Consider the following 24,552-nt stretch of genomic DNA (forward strand, 5'->3'; position numbering starts at 1 on the left):
TGTTGAATAATAGTGGTGATATTGGACATCCTTGTCTTGTTCCTGATCTTAGGGGGAAAGTTTTCAATTTTTCCCCATTGAGGATGATATTAGCTGTGGATTTTTCATATATTCCCTCTATCATTTTAAGGAAGTTCCCTTGTATTCCTATCTTTTCAAGTGTTTTCAACAGGAAAGGATGTTGAATCTTGTCCAATGCCTTCTCTGCATCAATTGAGATGATCATGTGATTTTTCTGCTTTGATTTGTTGATGTGGTGTATTACATTAATTGATTTTCTTATGTTGAACCATCCTTGCATACCTGGGATGAATCCTACTTGGTCATGATGTATAATTCTTTTAATGTGTTGTTGGATACAATTTGCTAGAATTTTATTGAGGATTTTTGCATCTATATTCATTAGAGAGATTGGCCTGTAGTTTTCTTTTTTTGTAATATCTTTGCCTGGTTTTGGTATGAGGGTGATGTTGGCTTCATAGAAGGAATTAGGTAGTTTTCCCTCCACTTCGATTTTTTTGAAGAATTTGAGGAGAGTTGGTACTAATTCTTTCTGGAATGTTTGATAGAATTCATATGTGAAGCCGTCTGGTCCTGGACTTTTCTTTTTAGGAAGCTTTTGAATGACTAATTCAATTTCTTTACTTGTGATTGGTTTGTTGAGGTCATCTATTTCTTCTTGAGTCAAAGTTGGTTGTTCATGTCTTTAGGAACCCGTCCATTTCATCTAAATTGTTGTATTTATTAGCGTAAAGTTGTTCATAGTATCCTGTTATTACTTCCTTTATTTCTGTGAGGTCAGTGGTTAAGTCTCCTCTTCCATTTCTGATCTTTTTATTTGCATCCTCTCTCTTCTTCTTTTTGTCAATCTTGCTAAGGGCCCATCAATCTTATTGATTTTCTCATAGAACCAACTTCTGGTCTTATTGATTTTCTCTATTGTTTTCATGTTTTCAATTTCATTTCTTTCTGCTCTAATCTTTGTTATTTCTTTCCTTTTGCTTGCTTTGGGATTAGTTTGCTGTTCTTTCTCCAGTTGTTTTTGCCAATCTTGATAGGGGCCCATCAATCTTATTGATTTTCTCATAGAACCAACTTCTGGTCTTATTGATTTTCTCTACTGTTTTCATATTTTCAATTTCATTTATTTCTGCTCTGATCTTTGTTATTTCTTTCCTTTTGCTTGCTTTGGGATTAGTTTGCTGTTCTTTCTCCAGTTCTTCCAAGTGGACAGTTAATTCCTGCATTTTTGCCTTTTCTTCTTTTTTGATATAGGCATTTAGGGCAATAAATTTCCCTCTTAGCACTGCCTTTGCTGCGTCCCATAAGTTTTGATATGTTGTGTTTCATTTTCATTCTCCTCGAGGTATTTACTAATTTCTCTTGCAATTTCTACTTTGACCCACTGGTTGTTTAAGAGTGTGTTGTTGAGCCTCCACGTATTTGTGAATTTTCTGGCACTCCGCCTATTATTGATTTCCAACTTCATTCCTTTATGATCCGAGAAAGTGTTGTGTATGATTTCAATCTTTTTAAATTTGTTAAGACTTGCTTTGTGACCCAGCATATGGTCTATCTTTGAGAATCATCCATGAGCACTTGAGAAAAAGGTGTATCCTGCTGTTGTGGGATGTAATGTCCTATAAATGTCTGTTAAGTCTAGCTCATTTATAGTAATATTCAGATTCTCTATTTCTTTATTGATCCTCTGTCTAGATGTTCTGTCCATTGATGAGAGTGGTGAATTGAAGTCTCCAACTATTATGGTATATGTGTCTATTTCCCTTTTCAGTGTTTGCAGTGTATTCCTCACGTATTTTGGGGCATTCTGGTTCGGTGCGTAAATATTTATGATTGTTATGTCTTCTTGTTTAATTGTTCTTTTTATTAGTATATAGTGTCCTTCTTTGTCTCTTCTAACTGTTTTACATTTGAAGTCTAATTTGTTGGATATTAGTATAGCTACTCCTGCTCTTTTCTGGTTGTTATTTGCATGAAATATCTTTTCCCAACCTTTCATTTTCAACCTATGTTTATCTTTGGGTCTAAGATGTGTTTCCTGTAGACAGCATATAGAAGGATCCTATTTTTTAATCCATTCTGCCAGTCTATGTCTTTTTTTTATTATTATTAACGGAAAGAAAGAAAAAAAAGAAAGAAATTAACACAACATTTAGAAATCATACCGTTCTACATATGCACTCAGTAATTCTTAACATCATCACATAGATGTGTGGTCATCGTTTCTTAGTACATTTGCATCGGTTTAGAGGAACTAGCAACACAACAGAAAAAGATATAAAATGTTAATATAGAGAAAAGAAATAAAAGTAGTAATAATAGTAAAAAAAACCCTATAGCTCAGATGCAGCTTCATTCGGTGTTTTAACATGATTACTTTACAATTAGGTATTATTGTGCTGTCCATTTTTGAGTTTTTGTATCTAGTCCTGTTGCACAGTCTGTATCCCTTCAGCTCCAATTATCCATTATCTTACCCTGTTTCTAACTCCTGCTGGACTCTGTTACCAATGACATATTTCAAGTTTATTCTCGAATGTCCGTTGACATCAGTGGGAACATACAGTATTTGTCCTTTAGTTTTTGGCTGGACTCACTCAGCATAATATTCTCTAGGTCCATCCATGTTATTACACGCTTCATAAGTTTATCCTGTCTTAAAGCTGCATAATATTCCATCGTATGTATATACCACAGTTTATTTAGCCATTCTTCTGTTGATGGACATTTTGGCTGTTTCCATCTCTTTGCAATTGTAAATAACGCTGCTATAAACATTGGTGTGCAAATGTCCGTTTGTGTCTTTGCCCTTAAGTCCTTTGAGTAGATACCTAGCAATGGTATTGCTGGGTCGTATGGCAATTCTATATTCAGCTTTTTGAGGAACCGCCAAACTGCCTTCCACAGTGGTTGCACCATTTGACATTCCCACCAACAGTGGATAAGTGTGCCTCTTTCTCCGCATCCTCTCCAGCATTTGTCATTTTCTGTTTTGTTGATAATGGCCATTCTGGTGGGTGTGAGATGATATCTCATTGTGGTTTTGATTTGCATTTCTCTAATGGCCAGGGACATTGAGCATCTCTTCATGTGCCTCTTGGCCATCCGTATTTCCTCTTCTGGTAGGTGTCTGTTCAAGTCTTTTTCCCATTTTGTAATTGGGTTGGCTGTCTTTTTGTTGTTGAGTTGAACAATCTCTATATATTCTGGATAATAGACCTTTATCTGATATGTCATTTCCAAATATTATCTCCCATTGTGTAGGCTGTCTTTCTACTTCCTTGATGAAGTTCTTTGATGCACAAAAGTGTTAATTTTGAGGAGTTCCCATTTATTTATTTCCTTCTTCAGTGCTCTTGCTTTAGGTTTAAGTCCATAAAACCACCTCCAGTTGTAAGATTCATAAGATATCTCCCTACATTTTCCTCTAACTGTTTTATGGTCTTTGACCTAATGTTTAGATCTTTGATCCATTTTGAGTTAACTTTTGTATAAGGTGTGAGATGCGGGTCTTCTTTCATTCTTTTACATATGGATATCCAGTTCTCTAGGCACCATTTATTGAAGAGACTGTTCTGTCCCAGGTGAATTGGCTTGACTCCCTTATGAAAGATCAAATGTCCATAGATGAGAGGGTCTATATCTGAGCACTCTATTCAACTCCATTGGTCGATATATCTATCTTTATGCCAATACCATGCTGTTTGACCACGGTGGCTTCATAATATGCCTTAAAATCAGGCATCGCGAGACCTCCAGTTTCGTTTTTTTTCCTCAAGATGTTTTTAGCAATTCGGGGCACCCTGCCCTTCCAGATAAATTTGCTTATTGGTTTTTCTAATTCTGAAAAATAAGTTGTTGGGATTATGATTGGTATTGCATTGAATCTGTAGATCAGTTTAGGTAGGATTGCCATCTTAATTATATTTAGTCTTCCAATCCATGAACACGGTATGCCCTTCCATCTATTTAGGTCTTCTGTGATTTCTTTTAGCAGTTTTTTGTAGTTTTCTTCATATAGGTTTTTTGTCTCTTTGGTTAAATTTATTCCTAGGTATTTTATTCTTTTAGTTGCGATTGTAAATGGGATTCATTTCTTGATTTCCCCCTCGGCTTGTTCATTACTAGTGTATAGAAAAGCTACAGATTTTTGAATGTTGATCTTGTAGCCTGCTACTTTGCTGTACTCATATATTAGCTCTAGTAGTTTTGTTGTGGATTTTTCCGGGTTTTTGACGTATAGTATCATATCGTCTGCAAACAGTGATAGTTTTACTTCTTCCTTTCCAATTTTGATGCCTTGTATTTCTTTTTCTTGTCTAATTGCTCTGGCTAGAACCTCCAGCACACTGTTGAATAATAGTGGTGATAGTGGACATCCTTGTCTTGTTCTTGATCTTAGGGGGAAAGTTTTCAAATTTTTCCCCATTGAGGATGATATTAGCTGTGGGTTTTTCATATATTCCCTCTATCATTTTAAGGAAGTTTCCTTGTATTCCTATCTTTTCAAGTGTTTTCAACAGGAAAGGATGTTGAATCTTGTCCAATGCCTTCTCTGCATCAATTGAGATGATCATGTGATTTTTCTGCTTTGATTTGTTGATGTGGTGTATTACATTAATTGATTTTCTTATGTTGAACCATCCTTGCATACCTGGGATGAATCCTACTTGGTCATGACGTATAATTCTTTTAATGTGTTGTTGGATACAATTTGCTAGAATTTTATTGAGGATTTTTGCATCTATATTCATTAGAGAGATTGGCCTTTAATTTTCTTTTTTTGTAATATCTTTGCCTGGTTTTGGTATGAGGGTGATGTTGGCTTCATAGAATGAATTAGGTAGTTTTCCCTCCACTTCGATTGTTTTGAAGAGTTTGAGGAGAGTTGGTACTAATTCTTTCTTGAATGTTTGATAGAATTCACATGTGAAGCCATCTGGTCCTGGACTTTTCTTTTTAGGAAGCTTTTGAATGACTAATTCAATTTCTTTACTTGTGATTGGTTTGTTGAGGTCATCTATTTCTTCTTGAGTCAAAGTTGGTTGTTCATGTCTTTAGGAACCCGTCCATTTCATCTAAATTGTTGTATTTATTAGCGTAAAGTTGTTCATAGTATCCTGTTATTACTTCCTTTATTTCTGTGAGGTCAGTGGTTAAGTCTTCTCTTCCATTTCTGATCTTTTTATTTGCATCCTCTCTCTTCTTCTTTTTGTCAATCTTGCTAAGGGCCCATCAATCTTATTGATTTTCTCATAGAACCAACTTCTGGTCTTATTGATTTTCTCTATTGTTTTCATGTTTTCAATTTCATTTCTTTCTGCTCTAATCTTTGTTGTTTCTTTCCTTTTGCTTGCTTTGGGATTAGTTTGCTGTTCTTTCTCCAGTTCTTCCAAGTGGACAGTTAATTCCTACATTTTTGCCTTTTCTTCTTTTCTTATATAGGCATTTAGGGCAATAAATTTCCCTCTTAGCACTGCCTTTGCTGCGTCCCATAATTTTTGATATGTTGTGTTTTCATTTTCATTCGCCTCTAGGTATTTACTAATTTCTCTTGCAATTTCTTCTTTGACCCACTTGTTGTTTAACAGAGTGTTGTTGAGCCTCCACGTATTTGTGAATTTTCTGGCCCTCCGCCTAGTTTTGATTTCCAACTTCATTCCTTTATTGTCCAAGAATGTGTTGTGTATGATTTCAATCTTTTTAAATTTGTTAAGACTTGCTTTGTGACCCAGCATATGGTCTATCTTCGAGAATGATCCATGAGCACTTGAAAAAAAGGTGTATCCTGCTGTTGTGGGATGTAATGTCCTATAAATGTCTGTTAAGTCTAGCTCATTTATAGTAATATTCAGATTCTCTATTTCTTTATTGATCCTCTGTCTAGATGTTCTGTCCATTGATGAGAGTGGTGAATTGAAGTCTCCAACTATTATGGTATATGTGTCTGTTTCCCTTTTCAGTGTTTGCAGTGTATTCCTCACGTATTTTGGGGCATTCTGGTTCGGTGCGTAAATATTTATGATTGTTATGTCTTCTTGTTTAATTGTTCCTTTTATTAGTATATAGTGTCCTTCTTTGTCTCTTTTAACTGTTTTACATTTGAAGTCTAATTTGTTGTATATTAGTATAGCCACTCCTGCTCTTTTCTGGTTGTTATTTGCATGAAATATCTTTTCCCAACCTTTCACTTTCAACCTATGTTTATCTTTGGGTCTAAGATGTGTTTCCTGTAGACAGCATATAGAAGGATCCTGTTTTTTAATCCATTCTGCCAGTCTATGTCTTTTGATTGGGGAATTCAGTCCATTGACATTTAGTGTTATTACTATTTGGATAATATTTTCCTCTACCATTTTGCCTTTTGTATTATATATATCATATCTGACTTTCCTTCTTTCTACAATCTTCTCCATACCTCTCTCTTCTGTTTTTTTCGTATCTGACTCTAGTGCTCCCTTTAGTGTTTCTTGCAGAGCTGGTCTCTTTGTCACAAATTCTCTCAGTGACTTTTTGTCTGAAAATGTTTTAATTTTTCCCTCAGTTTTGAAGGACAATTTTGGTGGATATAGGGGTCTTGGTTGGCAGTTTTTCTCTTTTAGTAATTTAAATATATCATCCCACTGTCTTCTGGCTTCCATGGTTTCTGCTGAGAAATCTACACATAGTCTTATTGGGTTTCCCTTGTATGTGATGGATTGTTTTTCTCTTGCTGCTTTCAAGATCCTCTCTTTCTCTTTGACCTCTGACATTCTAACTAGTAAGTGTCTTGGAGAACGCCTATTTGGGTCTAATCTCTTTGGGGTGCCCTGCACTTCTTGGATCTGTAATTTTAGGTCTTTCATAAGCGTTGGGACATTTTCAGTGCTAATTTCTTCCATTAGTTTTTCTCCTCCTTTTCCCTTGTCTTCTCCTTCTGGGACACCCACAACACATATATTTGTGCGGTTCATATTTTCCTTGAGTTCCCTGATACCCTGTTCAAATTTTTCCATTCTTTTCCCGATAGTTTCTGTTTCTTTTTGGAATTCAGATGTTCTGTCCTCCAAATCACTAATTCTGTCTTCTGTCTCTTTAAATCTATCATTGTAGGTATCCATTGTTTTCTCCATCTTTTCTACTTTGTCCTTTACTTCCATAAGTTCTGTGATTTGTTTTTTCAATTTTTCTATTCTTCTTTTTGTTCAGCCCATGTGCTCTTCATGTCCTCCCTCAATTTATTGATTTCGTTTTTGAAGAGTTTTTCCATTTCTGTTCGTATATTCAGCATTAGTTGTCTCAGCTCCTGTATCTCATTTGAACTATTGGTTTGTTCCTTTGACTAGGCCATATTTTCAATTTTCTGAGCGTGATCCATTATCTTATGCTGGCATCTGGGCATTTAGTCAGATTTCCCTGGTTGTTGGACCCAACAGGTTGAAAGATTTTTCTGTGAAATCTCTGGGTTCTGTTTTTCTTATCCTGCCCAGTAGGTGGTGCTTGTGGCACACGTTTGTCTGCGGGTCCCACCAGTAAAAGGTGCTGTGAGTCCTTTAACTTTGGAAAACTCTCACCGTGGGGGAGGTCCGCCAGCCGAAGCGGCTTGGAAGAGTGCCAGCCGGCCCGGGGGTCCGAACGCATGGAGGGTCGCTGGCCGCCGCAGCCCGGGAGAGCGCCCATCCAAATATCCTACTCGGCCCGGGGCGCCAAGCGTGGTGGGAGGGCGCTAGCCGCCGCGTCCCAGGAGAGTGTACCGTTCCCAGTCGGACCGGGGAGTCACGTGTTTGCAAGGGACCCCCCCCCCGTCACCGTTCTCCGCGGCCTGGGGATTTCCGATCCAATTCTCTCAGTTGGTCCGGGTGGCCGCGCGTGGTGGGGCCACCAGCTGCTGTGGCTTGAGGGGACTGCCTGCCCAATTCTGCCAGCTGGCCCGGGAAGGAGGAAGGGAGGGACCCCGGCCACTTGCCACCCCACCCGGGAAGCCCGTGCCCCTTGACGATCTCACCAGAGCGGGTTCTCTCAGCCAGTCCGCCGTTCCAGGATGGGGTACGCTGTCTTTTTGATCTCTGTCATGGCTCCGGGAGCTGTTCTGTATCGTTTCTACTCCCCTAGTAGCTGTTCTGGAAGAGGAACTAAGATCCGCGCGTCTTACTAAGCCGCCATCTTCCGCAATCAATCTCTTTTTACTTTCTTGATGAAGTTCTTTGATGCGCAAAAGTGTTTAATTTTGAGGAGTTTGCATTTCTTTCTTTCTTTCTTCAGTGCTCTTGCTTTGGGTGTAAGGTCTATAAAACCACCTCCAACATAAGATTTATAAGATCTTTCCCTACATTTTCCTCTGTTTTATGGTCTTAGACCTAGTGTTTAGGTCTTTGATCCATTTTGAGTTTACTTTTGTATAGGGTGTGAGATATTGATCCTCTTTCATTCTTTTGCATGTGGATATTCAGTTCTCCTAGGCAACATTTATTGAAGAGACTGTTCTGTCCCAGGTGAGTTGCCTTGACTGTCTTACCAAGATCAATTGTCCATAGATGAGAGGGTCTATATCTGAGCACTCTATTTGATTCCAGTGGTCGATATATCTATCTTTATGCCAGTACCATGCTGTTTTGACCACTGTAGCTTCATAATATGCCTTAAAGTCAGACAGCGTGAGATCTCCAGTTTCATTTTTTTTCCTCAGGGTACTTTTAGCAATTCGTGGCACCTTGCCCTTCCAGATAAATTTGCTTATTGGTTTTTCTATTTCTGAAAAGTAAGTTGTTGGGATTTGGTTGGTATTGCATTGAATCTATAAATCAATTTAGGTAGAATTGACATCTTAACTGCATTTATTCTTCCAATTCATGAACACGGTATGCCCTTCCATCTATTTAGGTCTTCTGTGATTTCTTTTAACAATTTCTTGTAGTTTTCTTTGTATAGGTCTTTTGACTCTTTAGTTAAATTTATTCCTAAATATTTTATTCTTTTGTTTGCAATTGTAAATGGAATTCGTTTCTTGATTTCCCCCTCAGATTGGTCATTACTAGTGTATAGAAACACTACAGATTTTTGAATGTTGATCTTGTAACCTGCCACTTTGCTGTACTCGTTTATTAGCTCTAGTAGTTTTGCTGTGGATTTTTTAGGGTTTTTGACATATAGTATCATATCATCTGCAAACAGTGAGAGTTTTACTTCTTCCTTTCCAATTTTGATGCCTTGTATTTCTTTTTCTTGTCTAATTGCTCTGGCTAGAACTTCCAACGCAATGTTGAATAACAGTGGTGATAGTGGACATCCTTGTCTTGTTCCTGATCTTAGGGGGAAAGTTTTCAGTTTTTCCCCATTGAGGATGATATTAGCTGTGGGTTTTTCATATATTCCCTTTATCATTTTAAGGAAGTTCCCTTCTATTCCTATCCTTTGAAGTGTTCTCAGCAAGAAAGGATGTTGAATTTTGTCAAATGCCTTTTCTGCATCAGTCGAGATGATCATGTGTTTTTTCTGCTTTGATTTGTTGATGTGGTGTATTACATGAATTGATTTTCTTATGTTGAACCATCCGTGCATACCTGGGATGAATCCTACTTGGTCATGATGTATAATTCTTTTAATGTGTTGCCAGATTCTATTTGCTAGAATTTTGTTGAAGATTCTTATATCTATATTCATTAGAGAGATTGGTCTGTACCAATATATACCAAGATATTTTTTGTAATATCTTTGTCTGGCTTTCGTATGAGGGTGATTTTGGCTTCGTAGAATGAATTAGGTAGCTTTCCCTCCTCTTCAATTTTTTGGAAGCGTTTGAGCAGGATTAGTACTAATTTTTTCTGGAATGTTTGGTAGAATTCACATGTGAAGCCCTCTGGACCTGGACTTTTCTTTTTGGGGAGCTTTTTAATGACTGATTCAATTTCTTTACTTGTGATTGGTTTATTGAGGTTGCCTGTTTCTTTTCCAGTCAAAATTGGTTGTTCATGCCTTTCTAGGAAGTTGTCCATTTCATCTACATTGTTGTATTTATTAGCATAAAGTTTTTCATGGTATCCTGTTATTACTTCCTTTATTTCTGTAGGGTCAGTGGTTATGTCTCCTCTTCCATTTCTGACCTTATTTATTTGCATCCTCTCTCTTCTTTTTATCAATCTTGCTGAGGGTCCATCAATCTTACTGATTTTCTCTTAGAAACAGCTTCTGTTTTTATTGATTTTCTCAATTGTTTTCCTGTTCTCAATTTCATTTATTTCTGCTCTAATCTTTGTTATTTATTTCCTTTTGCTTGCTTTAGGGTTAGTTTACTGTATTGTCTCTAGTTCTTCCAAGTGGACAGTTAATTCCTCAATTTTTGCCCTTTCTTCTTTTTTGATATAGGCATTTAGGGCAGTAAATTTCCCTCTTAGCACTGCCTTTGCTGCGCCCCATAAGTTTTGATATCTTGTGTTTTCATTTTCATTTGCCTCAAGATGTTTGCTGATTTCTCTTGTAATTTCTTTCTTGACCCACTGGTTGTACAGACTTTTTTTGTTGAAGTCCATTTGTCTATATTTTTTGTTGTTGCATCTGCTTTAGATGTCATGTCTTGGAGCACATTGCATAATCCAAGGACACAAAGATTTACACCTGTGTTTTCTTCTAAGAGCTTTATAGTTTTATCTCTTACATTCAGGTCTTGGTCCATTTTGAATTGATTTAGGTATATAGCATGAGGTAGGGTCCAATTTCATTCTTTTCCATGTTGATATTCAGTTGTTCCAGCACTATTTGTTGAAACACCTATTCATTCTCTGTTGAATTATTTGGCTATTACATGTAGTTTGAAACATTAGAAATACTGAGAATTAAAGTATTTCATTTCTTTGTAAAAACTTATCCTGAGTAGTTTGAACAGTGCTTGCCCTCTTCTGGTCACATAACATGTACAAGTGAGCATCTTTTCTATTATTTGGTGAATTGTCATACTCCTTTTCAAAGTTTGGCTCAGATTCCTATACTCTCCTTTGGGCTTTCAATATTGCAAAAAATTCCTGAGAGTTCCTTTATTGTGAAGATTTTGCCATAGTCATTTCCTCTAGGACATCTTAATCCTTTTCAACACAATCACTTTGTTCATTTATGTTAATAAGTTCCCCACTAAATTTTTCCGTCTTCATATTTAGAGGCTCTCTAGCAGTAACAGATTCAAAATCCCTCCTTTCAGTAATTTCTCCTGTATCTTCTTTTTTTTAGATTTGATATCAAACTTCCAGTATTTTCCCTTTTCATCCCATTGCTGCGCTTTCATCTTTGTTGACCAATTTCCAGTTTTGTAAAATATCACATGGATTTATCACTGGGGACAAGGAGACAATATAACTGCAACTTTGCTGTCTGTCCATAAAGTGAATAACAGATGCACAGGGACACCAACAGACTTTGAAAAAGTGATATGATTGGTCCCTGATCATGATGTGCATGTTATTTATGTAGTGATTTATAGACTGAAGAGCTAGCAGCAAAGTTTGTACTTAATGCAATACTCACAGTTAATATACCATGGTAACTGAAATTTGAACTGTGTTGTTGGGGGACTAATGTTATTTAATAAAACCATGGTAATTGAAATTCATGCATGTTAAGAACTATGTGAAGCAGGATGGCCTGCATTTAAATTTGCTTAATTAAGTTGTTATTTATCCCATGGTAAAATACAACTTTCTTAGTGTTCATCTGATTATCAAAAACTCTTTCATGTGTCTTTGAGGCTATTTCACCCTTGAGTTTTTTTTTTTATTATTAAAAAAAATTAACTAACACAACATTTAGAAATCATTCCATTCTACATATGCAATCAGTGCTTCTTAATATCATCACATAGATGTATGATCATCATTTCTTAGTACATTTTCATCTATTTAGAAAAAGAAAGAACAAGACAACAGAAAAAGAAATAAAATGATAATATAGAGAAAAAATAAAAATAAAAAATATATAAAAAAACAAACAAAACAAAACAAAACAAAAAACTATAGCTCAGATGCAGCTTCATTCAGTGTTTTAACATAATTACATTACAATTAGGTAGTATTGTGCTGTCCATTTTTGAGTTTTTGTATTCAGTCCTGTTGCACAGTCTGTATCCCTTCAGCTCCAATTACCCATTATCTTACCCTATCTCTAACTCCTGATGGTCTCTGTTACCAATGACATATTCCAAGTTTATTCTCGAATGTCGGTTCACATCAGTGGGACCATACGGTATTTGTCCTTTAGTTTTTGGCTAGTCTCACTCAGCATAATGTTCTCTAGGTCCATCCATGTTATTACATGCTTCATAAGTTTATTCTGCCTTAAAGCTGCATAATATTCCATCGTATGTATATACCACAGTTTGTTTAGCCACTCGTCTGTTGATGGACATTTTGGCTGTTTCCATCTCTTTGCAATTGTAAATAACGCTGCTATAAACATTGGTGTGCAAATGTCCGTTTGTGTCTTTGCCCTTAAGTCCTTTGAGTAGATACCTAGCAATGGTATTGCTGGGTCGTATGGCAATTCTATATTCAGCTTTTTGAGGAACCTCCAAACTGCCTTCCACAGTGGTTGCACCATTTGACATTCCCACCAACGGTGGATAAGTGTGCCTCTTTCTCCACATTCTCTCCAGCATTTGTCATTTTCTGTTTTGTTGATAATGGCCATTCTGGTGGGCGTGAGATGATATCTCATTGTGGTTTTGATTTGCATTTCTCTAATGGCCAGGGACTTCACCCTTGAGATTTATCACAAGAGTAAGGTAAATGGGAGAAATATGTCTGTGGTCAAAGTCAGAAAATTAAAGATGAAACATATTTTCAGATGTCTAATACCTCAGAATCCTTTACCATGATTTTTGTCCTGCTATCTTTTTTACTTCCCTGATCTCTATTAACATGCCTAACCTTCACAGGCCTTTTCAGGCTAATTAGTACATTTCTACTTAATAGGATGATCCAGTCATAGCTATCTACAACACAAGGAGAATATCCAGAGTGGTAATGATTTACATATGGCTCAGACTTTGCTGTGGACAACTCTCTTTTAATTATATTCTCCTTTCATTTTGTCATTTTGTCATTGTGATGGAAAAAGAGAGTTAAGGAAGGTATATTTTCCTCATTTTACAAATAGGAAAGCAGATTATATACAAAGTTACACACATTGTAACTAAAAGAGCCAGAACTTGTTTTTCTCCCTTCCTTCTGCAACTTTATAGTAGGACATTGCCATTACCAACTGAAGTTTTTAGGCCCCTCTCACAGTAATAATTAAGTTGGTGTTAATGTCTTCCCTCTCTTTACTTTAGTAGGAAAAAATATGTAGGAAAGGGGATTTTAATAAAGTTGATTAGGAGTTGCTAATGCTTACATGGGTCTTGATTTAAATTCCAAAGGAATGTGTTTAGTAAAATAAATAGTAGAAATCTAAAATTATGTTATGTTTTGGGGAAAAACATGAACCTCAGACATTTGCTAAAGAAAAACATATTAACTAAGTTTCTAAAATAGCCCACAGAAGATATCCCTAGGTTTTCATCCATTCCCTTAGGAATTCTCATTAATTTTAAATACTCTTTCTCATTTCTCTGGAGGTACCTAAGCATAAAATAAAGAGGCTAAAATGGAACTAATAGATTTTTATTTATTTTTTTAATTTAAAAAATTCTCAAAGTAATGTTTACTTTTCATGGAAAAAATACATATAAAAGTAATATATCAAGAATTAATGCATATTTTGATTAATCAAAAGAAATTGTTATGTCTTTACTGAAGTTTAGCTCATAAGCAAGAATACTTAGCACCATCTTTCATTTTCATTTTTTTTTTTAAGTTTTGTAGATCTGAAATAATTACTAAATTTGGTCACATGTTTGTATAATAGTAAAGGATTACCTACAGTAATCCTCAGAAACAGCTCAGTTTGTATAGTGAAATTGTTATTGATATTCCTCTTGTGGCATCATATTTATCATTTTTTTAAGTATGTTTAAGTCCTCTTGGAGAAATATGCTCTATTATCAGCATGACAATGAGGAAAATTCTCCATAACTCAAAGTAATGAATTCCATTCTGGAATAAAATTCTCTAGATAAAACTTTTTGACTTGGAGTCTCTGGTAGGAGATCATGGAGAGACTTAAGTGATCTATAAACACTCTGATACTTATGGGAAATCCCTGTGATCATAGAAATGTATCATATTTTTCTGAGAAGACAGCCATCATTAGATTTTCAGTGGGACTAATTTTTTTTCTTTACATTTTTTAAAATTTATTTTTTATTTATGATACATTACCACATACAAACACAAACATTCTTATCATATGATCATTCCATTCTTGTTATATAATCAATAACTCACACTATCATCACATAGTTGTATATTCATCATCATGATCATTTCTTAGAACATCTGCATCAATTCAGAAAAAGCAATAAAAAGTAAACAGAAAAAAATTCCTACATACCATACCCTTACCCCCTCCCCTTCACCAATCACCAGCATTTCAATCTACTAAATTTATTTTAACATTTGTTCCCTCTATTATTTATTTATTTCTAATCCATATGTTTTACTTGTCCGTTGATAAGGTAGACAAAAGGCTCTCACAACCACACAGTCACACTGCTACAGCCATATCATCATACAGTTATCTTCAAGAAACATGGCTACCAGATCGCAGCTCCACATTTTCAGGCAGTTCCCTCCAGCCTTTCCATTACACCTTAACTAAACAGGAGATAACTGTTTAATGGGTAAGAATAACCTTCAGGATAACTTCTCTATTGTATTTGAAATCTCTCAGCCATTTACACTTTATTTTATCTCATTTTGCTCTTCCCCCTTTTGGTAGAGAAAATTTTCTCAGTCCCTTGATGCTGAGTTCCAGCTCATTGTAGAATTTCTGTCCCACGTTGCCAGGAAGGTCCACACCCCTGGGAGTCATGGACTAATAGATTTTTAGATTAGTAATCCTTATATAGTTCTTTCATTCATGCATTGATTCTCTTCTTCAGGTAGCAAATTATGGAGTTGGAGGACAATATGAACCCCATTTTGATTTCGCACGGGTAAGTAAAGGAAATTGAGAACCTAAGAAATCTACTTGTATGCATGACATGAAGTCTGATGCTTAGTATTAAAAATTGATAGCCTCTGGTCAAAAAAAAAAATAGCCTATTTGGTATTTGTGGGAGTCTGGTGGATTGCATACTCTGAGAAGCCTTTTTAACAGTAAAAAATACCTAGATACCCAGAGTCAGAGAAAACATACTCTTAAATGCATTGCTCCACCTGGAAGAAAGTTAAAGAAACCCCCCCAAAACAAACTGAAAAAACAAAACCTAGAGACAAAAATTAGACTAAGAGGGGCAGGGGTGAGTGGATGAGTATGTTGAAGCTGGCAGCAAATGGTACTTCCAGAAACCTAGAGGTTTGGGGATTAATAGCTCTGTAAGGGGACCTGACCCATGTAGGCTGCTGAACCTGAAATCCCTGCACAAAACCTAGTTCTCCAAAAGGATTACACCTTCAGTGAAAGAAAGAATATGCTTGAAAGTAATCTTCTTTGAGGAAGGAGATTTAAGGACATTCTGGCCAGTGTATGGGAGTTTGAAAGCATAGGCCTACCTTCTCATGAATCTGGGAGAAATTAATTTAAAATTGTTCTGTTTGATAGTGCTCCTTGGTAAAAGCAAACTCACATCTTCCCAGGAGAGTACACCTTTATTCTAGCCCCTCAGGACTCTTAAAGATCAAGTTCAGCAAAATATGATTCATTTAAAAGTTTTACCAACTGGTAATAAGAAATTGCCAGTGAGACTGAAGTAACCAACAGATTAAGACATTCTAGGATTTTAGATAGTGGAATTATCAGATACAAAAATATAAAATAAGTATAAAAGATAGAATGAAAATGAATAAGAAACTGAATGATTCAGCAAATTTGAAAAATAAACAAGTGGATACTCTAGGTAGAAAAAATAATTGCTAAAATTTAAAATTTAGTGGATGAGTTAAAACACAGAATAGAAACAGCTAAAGTGAATTAATAAATTGAAAGATAGATCTGAAGAAATTACAAGAATTCAATTTTGAGATGCAGGAAGATCAAATATAAGAGAGATGTTAAAGAGAATAGAAAAAAATGGAGAATAGGTAATATTCTATTATAGAACATTGAATTCTAGAATATAAGTAATATTCTAGGGGTTTGTGAAAGCTTGCCCTTGCCCAAGTACTCTTAAGACAGATGAATATTGGCCCATTTTTATTTCTTTAACACAGCTATATTATGGCATTGCCAAATTTTAATTAATTTGAGCTTTATCATAATCACATAGAATTCTAAAGAATGTGCCAGGTATTTAAATAAACTTCTTACCTATTACAATTTTTAAACTAGGGTAGATTTTTTGGGAAAAGGAAACACAGATATTTTGTGTTATAGTCCTTTATTGGCTTAATCCCAAAATCTTAGTCTTTCTAGGCAGGCCAGCAAAGAATATATTACTTAGTCTCATTTCTTTCTATTTTTAGTTACTGAAAAATGACTGAGGATCTTAGATGATGTGAAAGATTGTACAGGTCAAACCATGACAATACTATAATTAAATTAGTTTTTGAACTTTTTATTTTGAACTAATTATAGATTCACAGAAGTTGCAAAGAAATGTACAGGAAGGTCCATGTACCTTTCACTCAGCCTCTCCCAGTATTAATATCTTACTTAACTATAGTACACTTTCCAAACCAAGGAATTAATATTGGTACAATCTACAGAATTTATTCAGATTTTGCTGGGTATACTTGAACTCAAGTATCTGTATAGCTGTATGCAGTTTTATCACTTGTGTAGCTTTGTATAACTACCTTCACAATCAGGATACATAACTATACTGTTACTGCAAGCCTTCCTCATGGTACTGCTTTATAGCCCCACACACCTTCTCAGCCCTTCCCTAACTGCTGGTAACCACTAATATATACTCCTCTGTTATTTCATAAATGTTATATAAGTGGAACCATATAGTATGTATCCCTTTGAGATTGTCTTTTTTTCACTCAGCATAGTTCCCTTGAGGTTCATCCAGTCTCTTGCATATATTCATTCATATTGTATTCCTTTTTATTGTTGAGTAGTATTCCATGGTATGACATACCACACAGTTTAACCACTCACTCATTAAAGGATATTTGGGTAGTTTTTCAGTTTTTGGTTATTGCAAATAAAGATGATTTGAACTTTTATGTACAGCTTTCTGTGTGTAAAATATCTTTACATTTTTCTGAGACAACTGCCAACAGACTATTTTGTATTTTAATTTAGATTTAAATTTTACTGATCTAAATTCTCTACCCAGATTAAAGTGCTTGTTGTCCAAAAGACAATCATAATAGTAAACATTTGAATGGATCATGAGTTCAAAGTAAATCTCAGGGTAGATTTTTTTACCCACAGAGAACAGGCTTCATGAATGTAGCTAGGAATGTGTTCTCACATCTTGTTTTTTGGGGGGGAAGCTACAATTGTAGGTACTGATTACTTTAATAGTCCACATAGTGTATATATTGGGTCTTATTATTTATTTTTTTTATTAATAATTTTTTAAAATTTTTTACATGGGCAGGCACTGGAAATCGAACCTGTGTCCTCTGACATGGCAGGCAAGCATTCTTGCCTGCTGAGCCACCGTGGCCCGCCTGGATTTATCATTTAGGCTTAACAAATTTTTTTTTTCACAGTGCTCTTGTCAAAAGTATTCAGTGAACAAGGGGAAGCAACAATCAGCAGGTATTTGAGTGCCTGGTATATTATAATGTAGTAAAAGGGAACTTTTTTGGCATACATTCAGCATATTATTGATGTTTAGTTGCTATTATTTGCATTATTGAATTTTATACCACTGAACTAGCCATGTCTTATTTACAGAAAGAGGAGCCAGATGCTTTCAAAGAGCTGGGAACAGGAAATAGAATTGCTACATGGCTGTTTTATGTAAGTTATGGGTATATGTTTTATTCTAGATTGGAATTGATCACGATTCATTTATTTTGGTGAGTTCAGATAAGCTTCTTCTTTAGCTTTTAAAATCCTTGTTTAAATTTTTACAACTAAGTAAAGGGAATTCAGGTTTTTTTTTGTATTTACAACTTTTTAAGGTTGTAATATAGATGTTGATTGTAGAAGTTGTTGTTAAAAAAAATCCGAAGAAGAAAATTAAAATTACTGATAGCCCTATTTCTTGGAGACAATCATTGTTAATATATAGGGGTTTGGCTGTTTAGTCATATGTATGTCAATATATAAGAATCATTATATATTTATGTGAATTTGCATGTACATACATATGTATTTTATATTAGTAAACTTTTATTGAATTATATAACATACATCAGAAAAATGCATGAATCTTCAATGTACAGCTTGGTAAATTTTCAGAAAGTAAATATACCTGGTATAATTAGCACCAGTTCAAGAAATAGCATATTCCAGTAGTCCCCTCAAGAGTAAACATTCTCATGTTGTTTATCAAAGTTTCAAAACAGTATGATGCTAATTTAATTAAAAATATTTTATGTAAACTATATACCAAAAAAAATTTGTTTTCATCATAATATGTTCTAGTTATCTATTGCTATACAATCAATCACCCCAAAACTTAAAAGTTTAAAAATAACAGCAGTCATTTTATTATTGCCTCTCACAGTTATGAAGTTGGCTGGGTAGGCTCAGCTCATGCTTTTTTGCTGTGGATTTCTCATGAATTTTTTGTCAGGTACTGGCTGGGGCTAGAGTCATCTGGAAGGCTAAGGTTGAGACTGGCTGTTGGCCAGAATACCTGTACATGGCCAGTCCATGTGGCCTGGGCTTCCTCACAGCATGAGGCTGTAAGGCAAGAGCAAGCAACCCAAAAGAACAAGGCAGAAGTGCATGGCATTCTTATGACTGATCCATAAAAGTCACATAGTGTCACTTCTGCTGAACACTATTAAACTGAGGCAATTACAAAGTTCTGCCAACCTTCAAAGGGAGGAGACATAGACCTTACCACTGAAGAGAAGTATCATTGTCAGAGTGTAAAGAGATCATGTAGGACAGGATACATTGGGACATATATTTGGAAAATATAATCTCCCACAGTATAGTAAACTTTAGAAAGACATCTTTTAAATCTGGACTTAATTTTGCTTCATTGCTGTTCTCATCCCTTACCTGTATTCACTGTTTGAATTATATGAAACTTTGCTTCTCTTTTATCTCTCCAATCTCACTCCCTTCCTATCTGTATACTGTTTCTCTATTTCCTTCCTTCCTCTCTCTCTCTGTCGGCTTCCTTGTTTATCTTTTCCAGCATTCTCACAACTCCATCTTATTTCCAAAAGGACTTAGATATCTTAAAAATCCCTGTAAATGGAATCTTGAATAAGGTATGAGACTTTGCTGGGTTTTCCAGGTTATGTATGATGCCCCAATATATTCCAGGGTAATTTGGGCAGTGAATAAAGAAGTATTTGTAAGGTTCCCTTAGGACACTGAGGAGAAAGGAGGAAATATTCAACTTTCCCATTTGGAGAATTTCTGATATTCTCATAAGCAGTGGAAACAACAAATGAATAGGCTAAGCCCTTGATGTAGGGACTCACCCTTGTGGAGCTTATTCCAGCAAAGGACAGGCTAAGCCTACTTAAAATTAGGCCTAAGAGTTACCCCCAGAGAACCTCTTTTGTTGCTCAGATATGATCTCTCTCTCTCTCTAAACTGACACGGCAAGTGAACTCGCTGCCCTCCCCGCTACATGGGACAGAAATCCCAGATGAGACGGGACCTGGCATCAAGGGATTGAGAAAGCCTTCTTGACCAAAAGGGGAAAGGGAGATGAGATAAAATAAAGTTTCAGTGGCTGAGATATTTCAAACAGAGTCGAGAAGTTATCCTGGAAGTTATTCTTGTGCATTTAAAGATAACCCTTTTAAGTTTATGGTATATTGGCATGGCTGGAGGGAAGTACCTGAAACTGTTGAGCTGTTCTAGTAGCCTTGATTCTTGAAGACGATTGTATAAAGATATAACTTTTTACAGTATGACTCGATGATTGTGAAAATCTTGTGTCTCTTGTTCTTTTTATCCAGTATATGGATGGATGAGTTAAAAAAATCTGGATAAAAATTAAATAAACAATAGGGGGGGCAAGGGATAAAATAAATAGGGTAGATGGAAATACTAGTGGTCAGTGAGAAGGAGGGGTATGGTATGTATGAGGTTTTCTTTTTATTGCTTTTTCTGGAGTGATGCAAATGTTCTAAAAAAATGATTGTGGTTTGAAGTACACAACTATATGATGATATTGTACACCATGTATGGAATGTTTGTATGTTAAGATTTATCAATAAAAATATTTAAAAAGAAAAAAAATCCATATAAGGTAAAATACATCAAAAACTGAGAGAGAAATATCACCAGGGGAAAACCAGGAGAGAAATTTATACAGTTATAAAATTCATGCTGTGAAATCTTGGACACTCTTTTGGAGGTGGACTCTCCATAGATGTAACAAACTGTCTCTCACTTCCAGTGTGATAACTTTGCCAAATATTCTTTAAATTTTTTTATCTTTATACCTTTTACCTATCAGCTTGGCAGTAGTTGTGGGTTTAATTTGCTTTTCTCTTATTAGGGAGATTGATCATCTTTTCCTATGTTGAAGATGCATTAGTATTTTCTTTTCTATATTTCTATGTCTCCTTGAATTTCTTTGCTTTGTGGATATTAATGCTGTATTATTTGGTTCATTATCCATATGTTAGAGTATTTGTTTCCACTTAATGCACACATCCTTCCTCTTTTCCTAATATAGTTATTATTTTCACTGTTTAAATACTCTTCATAGATGGGCCATATAGTATCTGGTAATCACTTTTTATTTCCTGAATAATTTTTTTTATTTTCTTAAAGTTAGTTTTTAATTGCTTAAGATTTGTTGGCTCTTTGTTATTATATTGTTTAACCACAATAAAATAACCGTCTTTGTCTTGTTTAATGCTTTCTACTTTGATTGAAACTCAGTCTGATATTATGATGAAAACTGCTTTCTTTCGTACTACATTTTCCTGTTATGCCTTATTGTGTTCAGTATTTGTAAGTCATTTGTTTTAGATGTTTCTCTTGGATGCAACATATAGTTCGGTTTTGCTATGTGATATAGTCTGAATTTTTCTCTATACATTCTATTTATGTTGCTTTAAAAAATCATCACCATATGATCTGTGTTTTCTTTGCCTTATGTGTTATTTTGGAAGGTTTTTGTTTTACGTTAATATACCTTTATATATAATCCTTTGATCTTCTAATTTTTAGTTAATGCAATAGATTCTTTACCATGAGAAATGACAAAACTAGTTAATTGGTTTTCTTTTGATATTCTATTTTATTTAAATTCACTTAAGAAAATATTTATTGAACATGTACTATTCTTGAGGTACTGTTTTTAGACACTAAGCATTTAGCAATGAATAAAACAGAAATCTCCGTCCTCATAGAGCTTACTTTCTAGTACAATAAAATATGTAATTGTACCTCTGTATTACTTCATTTATCCACTTAAAATGACCTCTTTTTACTCTGGCTGTAAAAGAAGTGCCTATCCCAAATTATGTCTTCATAATCTTGACTTTTTTGTTTAACATCCCTTTGCATTTCTTTGTTGTTGTTCCTGCTGTTCTAAAACCTAAGCATATCAAAAACCTAAATGGCATATTGTTTTGTTTAAAAAAAAAAAACTGAGTAGTGTCTACAAACCCAGATATGTAAGAAAAATCCAGATATTTTCATATTCCAGTATTCAGTATGAACTTCTTTTCATAATGGCATGTTTTACTTTATTCTACCAGCACTTTTAATAGAACTGTCTATGTCTTATAGATGAGTGATGTGTCAGCAGGAGGAGCTACTGTTTTTCCTGAAGTAGGAGCTAGTGTTTGGCCCAAAAAGGTAAGCTTGGTTTGTTATTTTTATATTTTTAGTCTCGTTTTATTTTTCCCTGAGGAAGAGAACTATCTGTACTTCATGATCTAATTAATGAATTACTTTTTTAAAGGTAGTGTATTTAAGGTATCTAGGTCAAATTTGGGGTCTTTGCATAGTACAATTTACCATGAGTACTTATAAGTAATGAAAAAACATGGATTAATATTTAAAAGATTTTGCTCCTGGTTTCACTACCAAAAAATCAACTAAGTACAAAAATAGGCAGCAATGGAAGAATTGAAATACAAAAAAAAAAAAACAGAGCAAAATGGGGGAAAAAAGGGCTGCATTATTATCAGTTATTTTAAATGTAAATGATCTAACCTCTTCAGTCAAATGATAAAGATTAGAAGACCAGATAAAAATGCATGACCCAACTATATAGTGATTCAGGAGATTTACCTTAAATTCAAAGACACAAGTTGGTTGAAAGTGAAAAGATGGAAAAAATATTCCATTCAAATAATAACCAGAAGAGAGTGGAAGTGGCTGTGATAGTATAAGAGAAAATAGACTTGCTGGTGTAAGACATAGCCTGGAGAAGTCTCTGCTCAGAATCAGCTAATAAAGGGAGAAATTCCACTTGCCTGGAACTCTGGAGAACAATAGAGACTGGAGAAGGACTTCCCAAATGCTGAAGTGAAGGAAAAAAAAAAAAAAGAATCTCCAAAATCAGGAAATTTTCATTCCAGACCCACCAGTCTGGATTCCATCCCACCCAACTTGGAAGTTGCCAGAGGCAGAACAACCTGGGTCTCTCCTGCTACAGATGCAAACCATGGAGCCACTCATAGCAGCAAGTTTGAACCCCACACATGTCCAGGCACAAGAATCCAAATCCCCAGAGACTCAAGATGGAACACATGTGATGGAGAAGTACTACATACAGAAGCACCCCCAGGGAGAATAAAGAGAGAGATTGCAGCAGAACTGTTGGCAAGGGGTGTAGACCCTCCATGGGACCTTCCTGGAGTGACCACATCTTTGTTCCATGGATGGGGTACCCTAATGGGGAAGAAGAAACCATTGGCAGCAAAGTCGCACAAAAAAAAAAAATAAGGGGGGAAACTGAACTACTGTAAGACAGGATGAGTCCCAGGACTGAAAAGTGTAAGGAAAAGGTGAGTGATGGAGAGAATTTAAACTGGGAAGAAAAGTACGCACAAAAAGAAACAGGGCAGTCCACGGTGGCTCAGCAGGCAGAGTTCTCGCCTGCCATGCTGGAAACCCAGGTTCGATTCCTGGTGCCTGCCCATGCAAAAAAAAAAAAAAAAGAAACAGATCAAGATATCTAGGGAAGGAAGCTTTCTCTTGGAAGTCAAATGATGATACAATTTATACCCTACCCCATATCCAGGGCAAGAATCAGGTGAAGAGCTGAGAAAATCTCTACAGAATACTGGCTACTCTAAAGATCCAGAATAAGTTTGATGCTTAGTTTAAGAAGAACCTTAACACAAAGCCAATTAACAGTGAAACCTCAGGAAAGATGGAGAAACTGACCAGAGTTAACACATGGAAATAATCAGATACCCAGACATCAGCAAAAATTACAAGTCATACTAAGAAACAGGAAGATATTAAAATTTCGGAGGAGATACAGAATTTGGAATAACTAATCAAGTTGACCACACAAATCTCAAATCAGTTCACAGAAGTGATGGAAAATATGACAATAGAGCAAAAGGATATTAAGAAGATAATGTGTGAGCATAAAGAATTTGCAAGTTTAAAAAAAATCAATAAAAGCCACAATAGTAAAAGTTTAAAAATATACAACAGGTAAACAACAGAAGAAAGAATCAGTGAACTAGAAGGCAGGATAATAATAATCAGATAGTCAAAAAAACAGAGAAAATACTTTTAAAAATTGAGCAGCGTCTCAGGGATTTCAGTGACATGATAGAGCATACAAACATATACATTATGGGTATCCCATAAGAAAAAGAGAAAGTAAATGGGACGGAAAGAGTATTCGAGGAAATAATGACTGAAATATATTTGTCCAAGAAGCACAGCGTACTCCAAACAGAAAAAATTCTAATAGACCTACTTTGAGACACATACTAATCAGAATGCCAAAGATAAAGAATTCTGAAAGCAGCAAGAGAGAAATAATTTGCCACATACAAGGGATCCTCAGTAAGGCTAGATGCTAATTTCTTATGAGAAACATGGAGATGAGAAGTGAGTGGTATGATATTGAAGGTACAAAGAGAATAACTGCCAGCCCAAAATTCTTTATCCTGCAAAACTAACCTTTAAAAATGAGGAGAGCTTAAAATATTCATAGATGAACATAAAATGAGGGCATTCATCAACAAGAGACATGCCATACAAGAATTACCAAAGGGAGTTCTTTAGGAGAGAGTGATTTGGAATGGTATGAACATTATCAGTAAGGTAAATGCAAACCCCAATAGTACTGTTTCCTTAATGTACAGTTCTACTCTTGATTTCCTATAAGGGTCAGAATACAATTGGAAAAGAAAAAGGCATACTTCCTAATAACATACATGC

General features: G+C 35.3%; 1 protein-coding gene across 2 annotated transcripts in view; it reads left to right on the plus strand.

Annotated features, from left to right (window-relative positions):
- Positions 1-24,552, plus strand: part of P4HA1 (prolyl 4-hydroxylase subunit alpha 1) — a 110,570-nt gene that overhangs the window by 74,090 nt on the left and 11,928 nt on the right. For both annotated transcript variants that reach the window (XM_077124941.1, XM_077124942.1), the window contains exons 11-13: positions 15,023-15,076; positions 17,938-18,003; positions 21,928-21,996. In XM_077124941.1, coding sequence (XP_076981056.1) covers positions 15,023-15,076; positions 17,938-18,003; positions 21,928-21,996 — 189 coding nt within the window. The remainder of the gene's footprint in view (positions 1-15,022; positions 15,077-17,937; positions 18,004-21,927; positions 21,997-24,552) is intronic.

Source organism: Tamandua tetradactyla, chromosome 13, assembly GCF_023851605.1.
Source record: "Tamandua tetradactyla isolate mTamTet1 chromosome 13, mTamTet1.pri, whole genome shotgun sequence".
Taxonomy (NCBI): domain Eukaryota; kingdom Metazoa; phylum Chordata; class Mammalia; order Pilosa; family Myrmecophagidae; genus Tamandua; species Tamandua tetradactyla.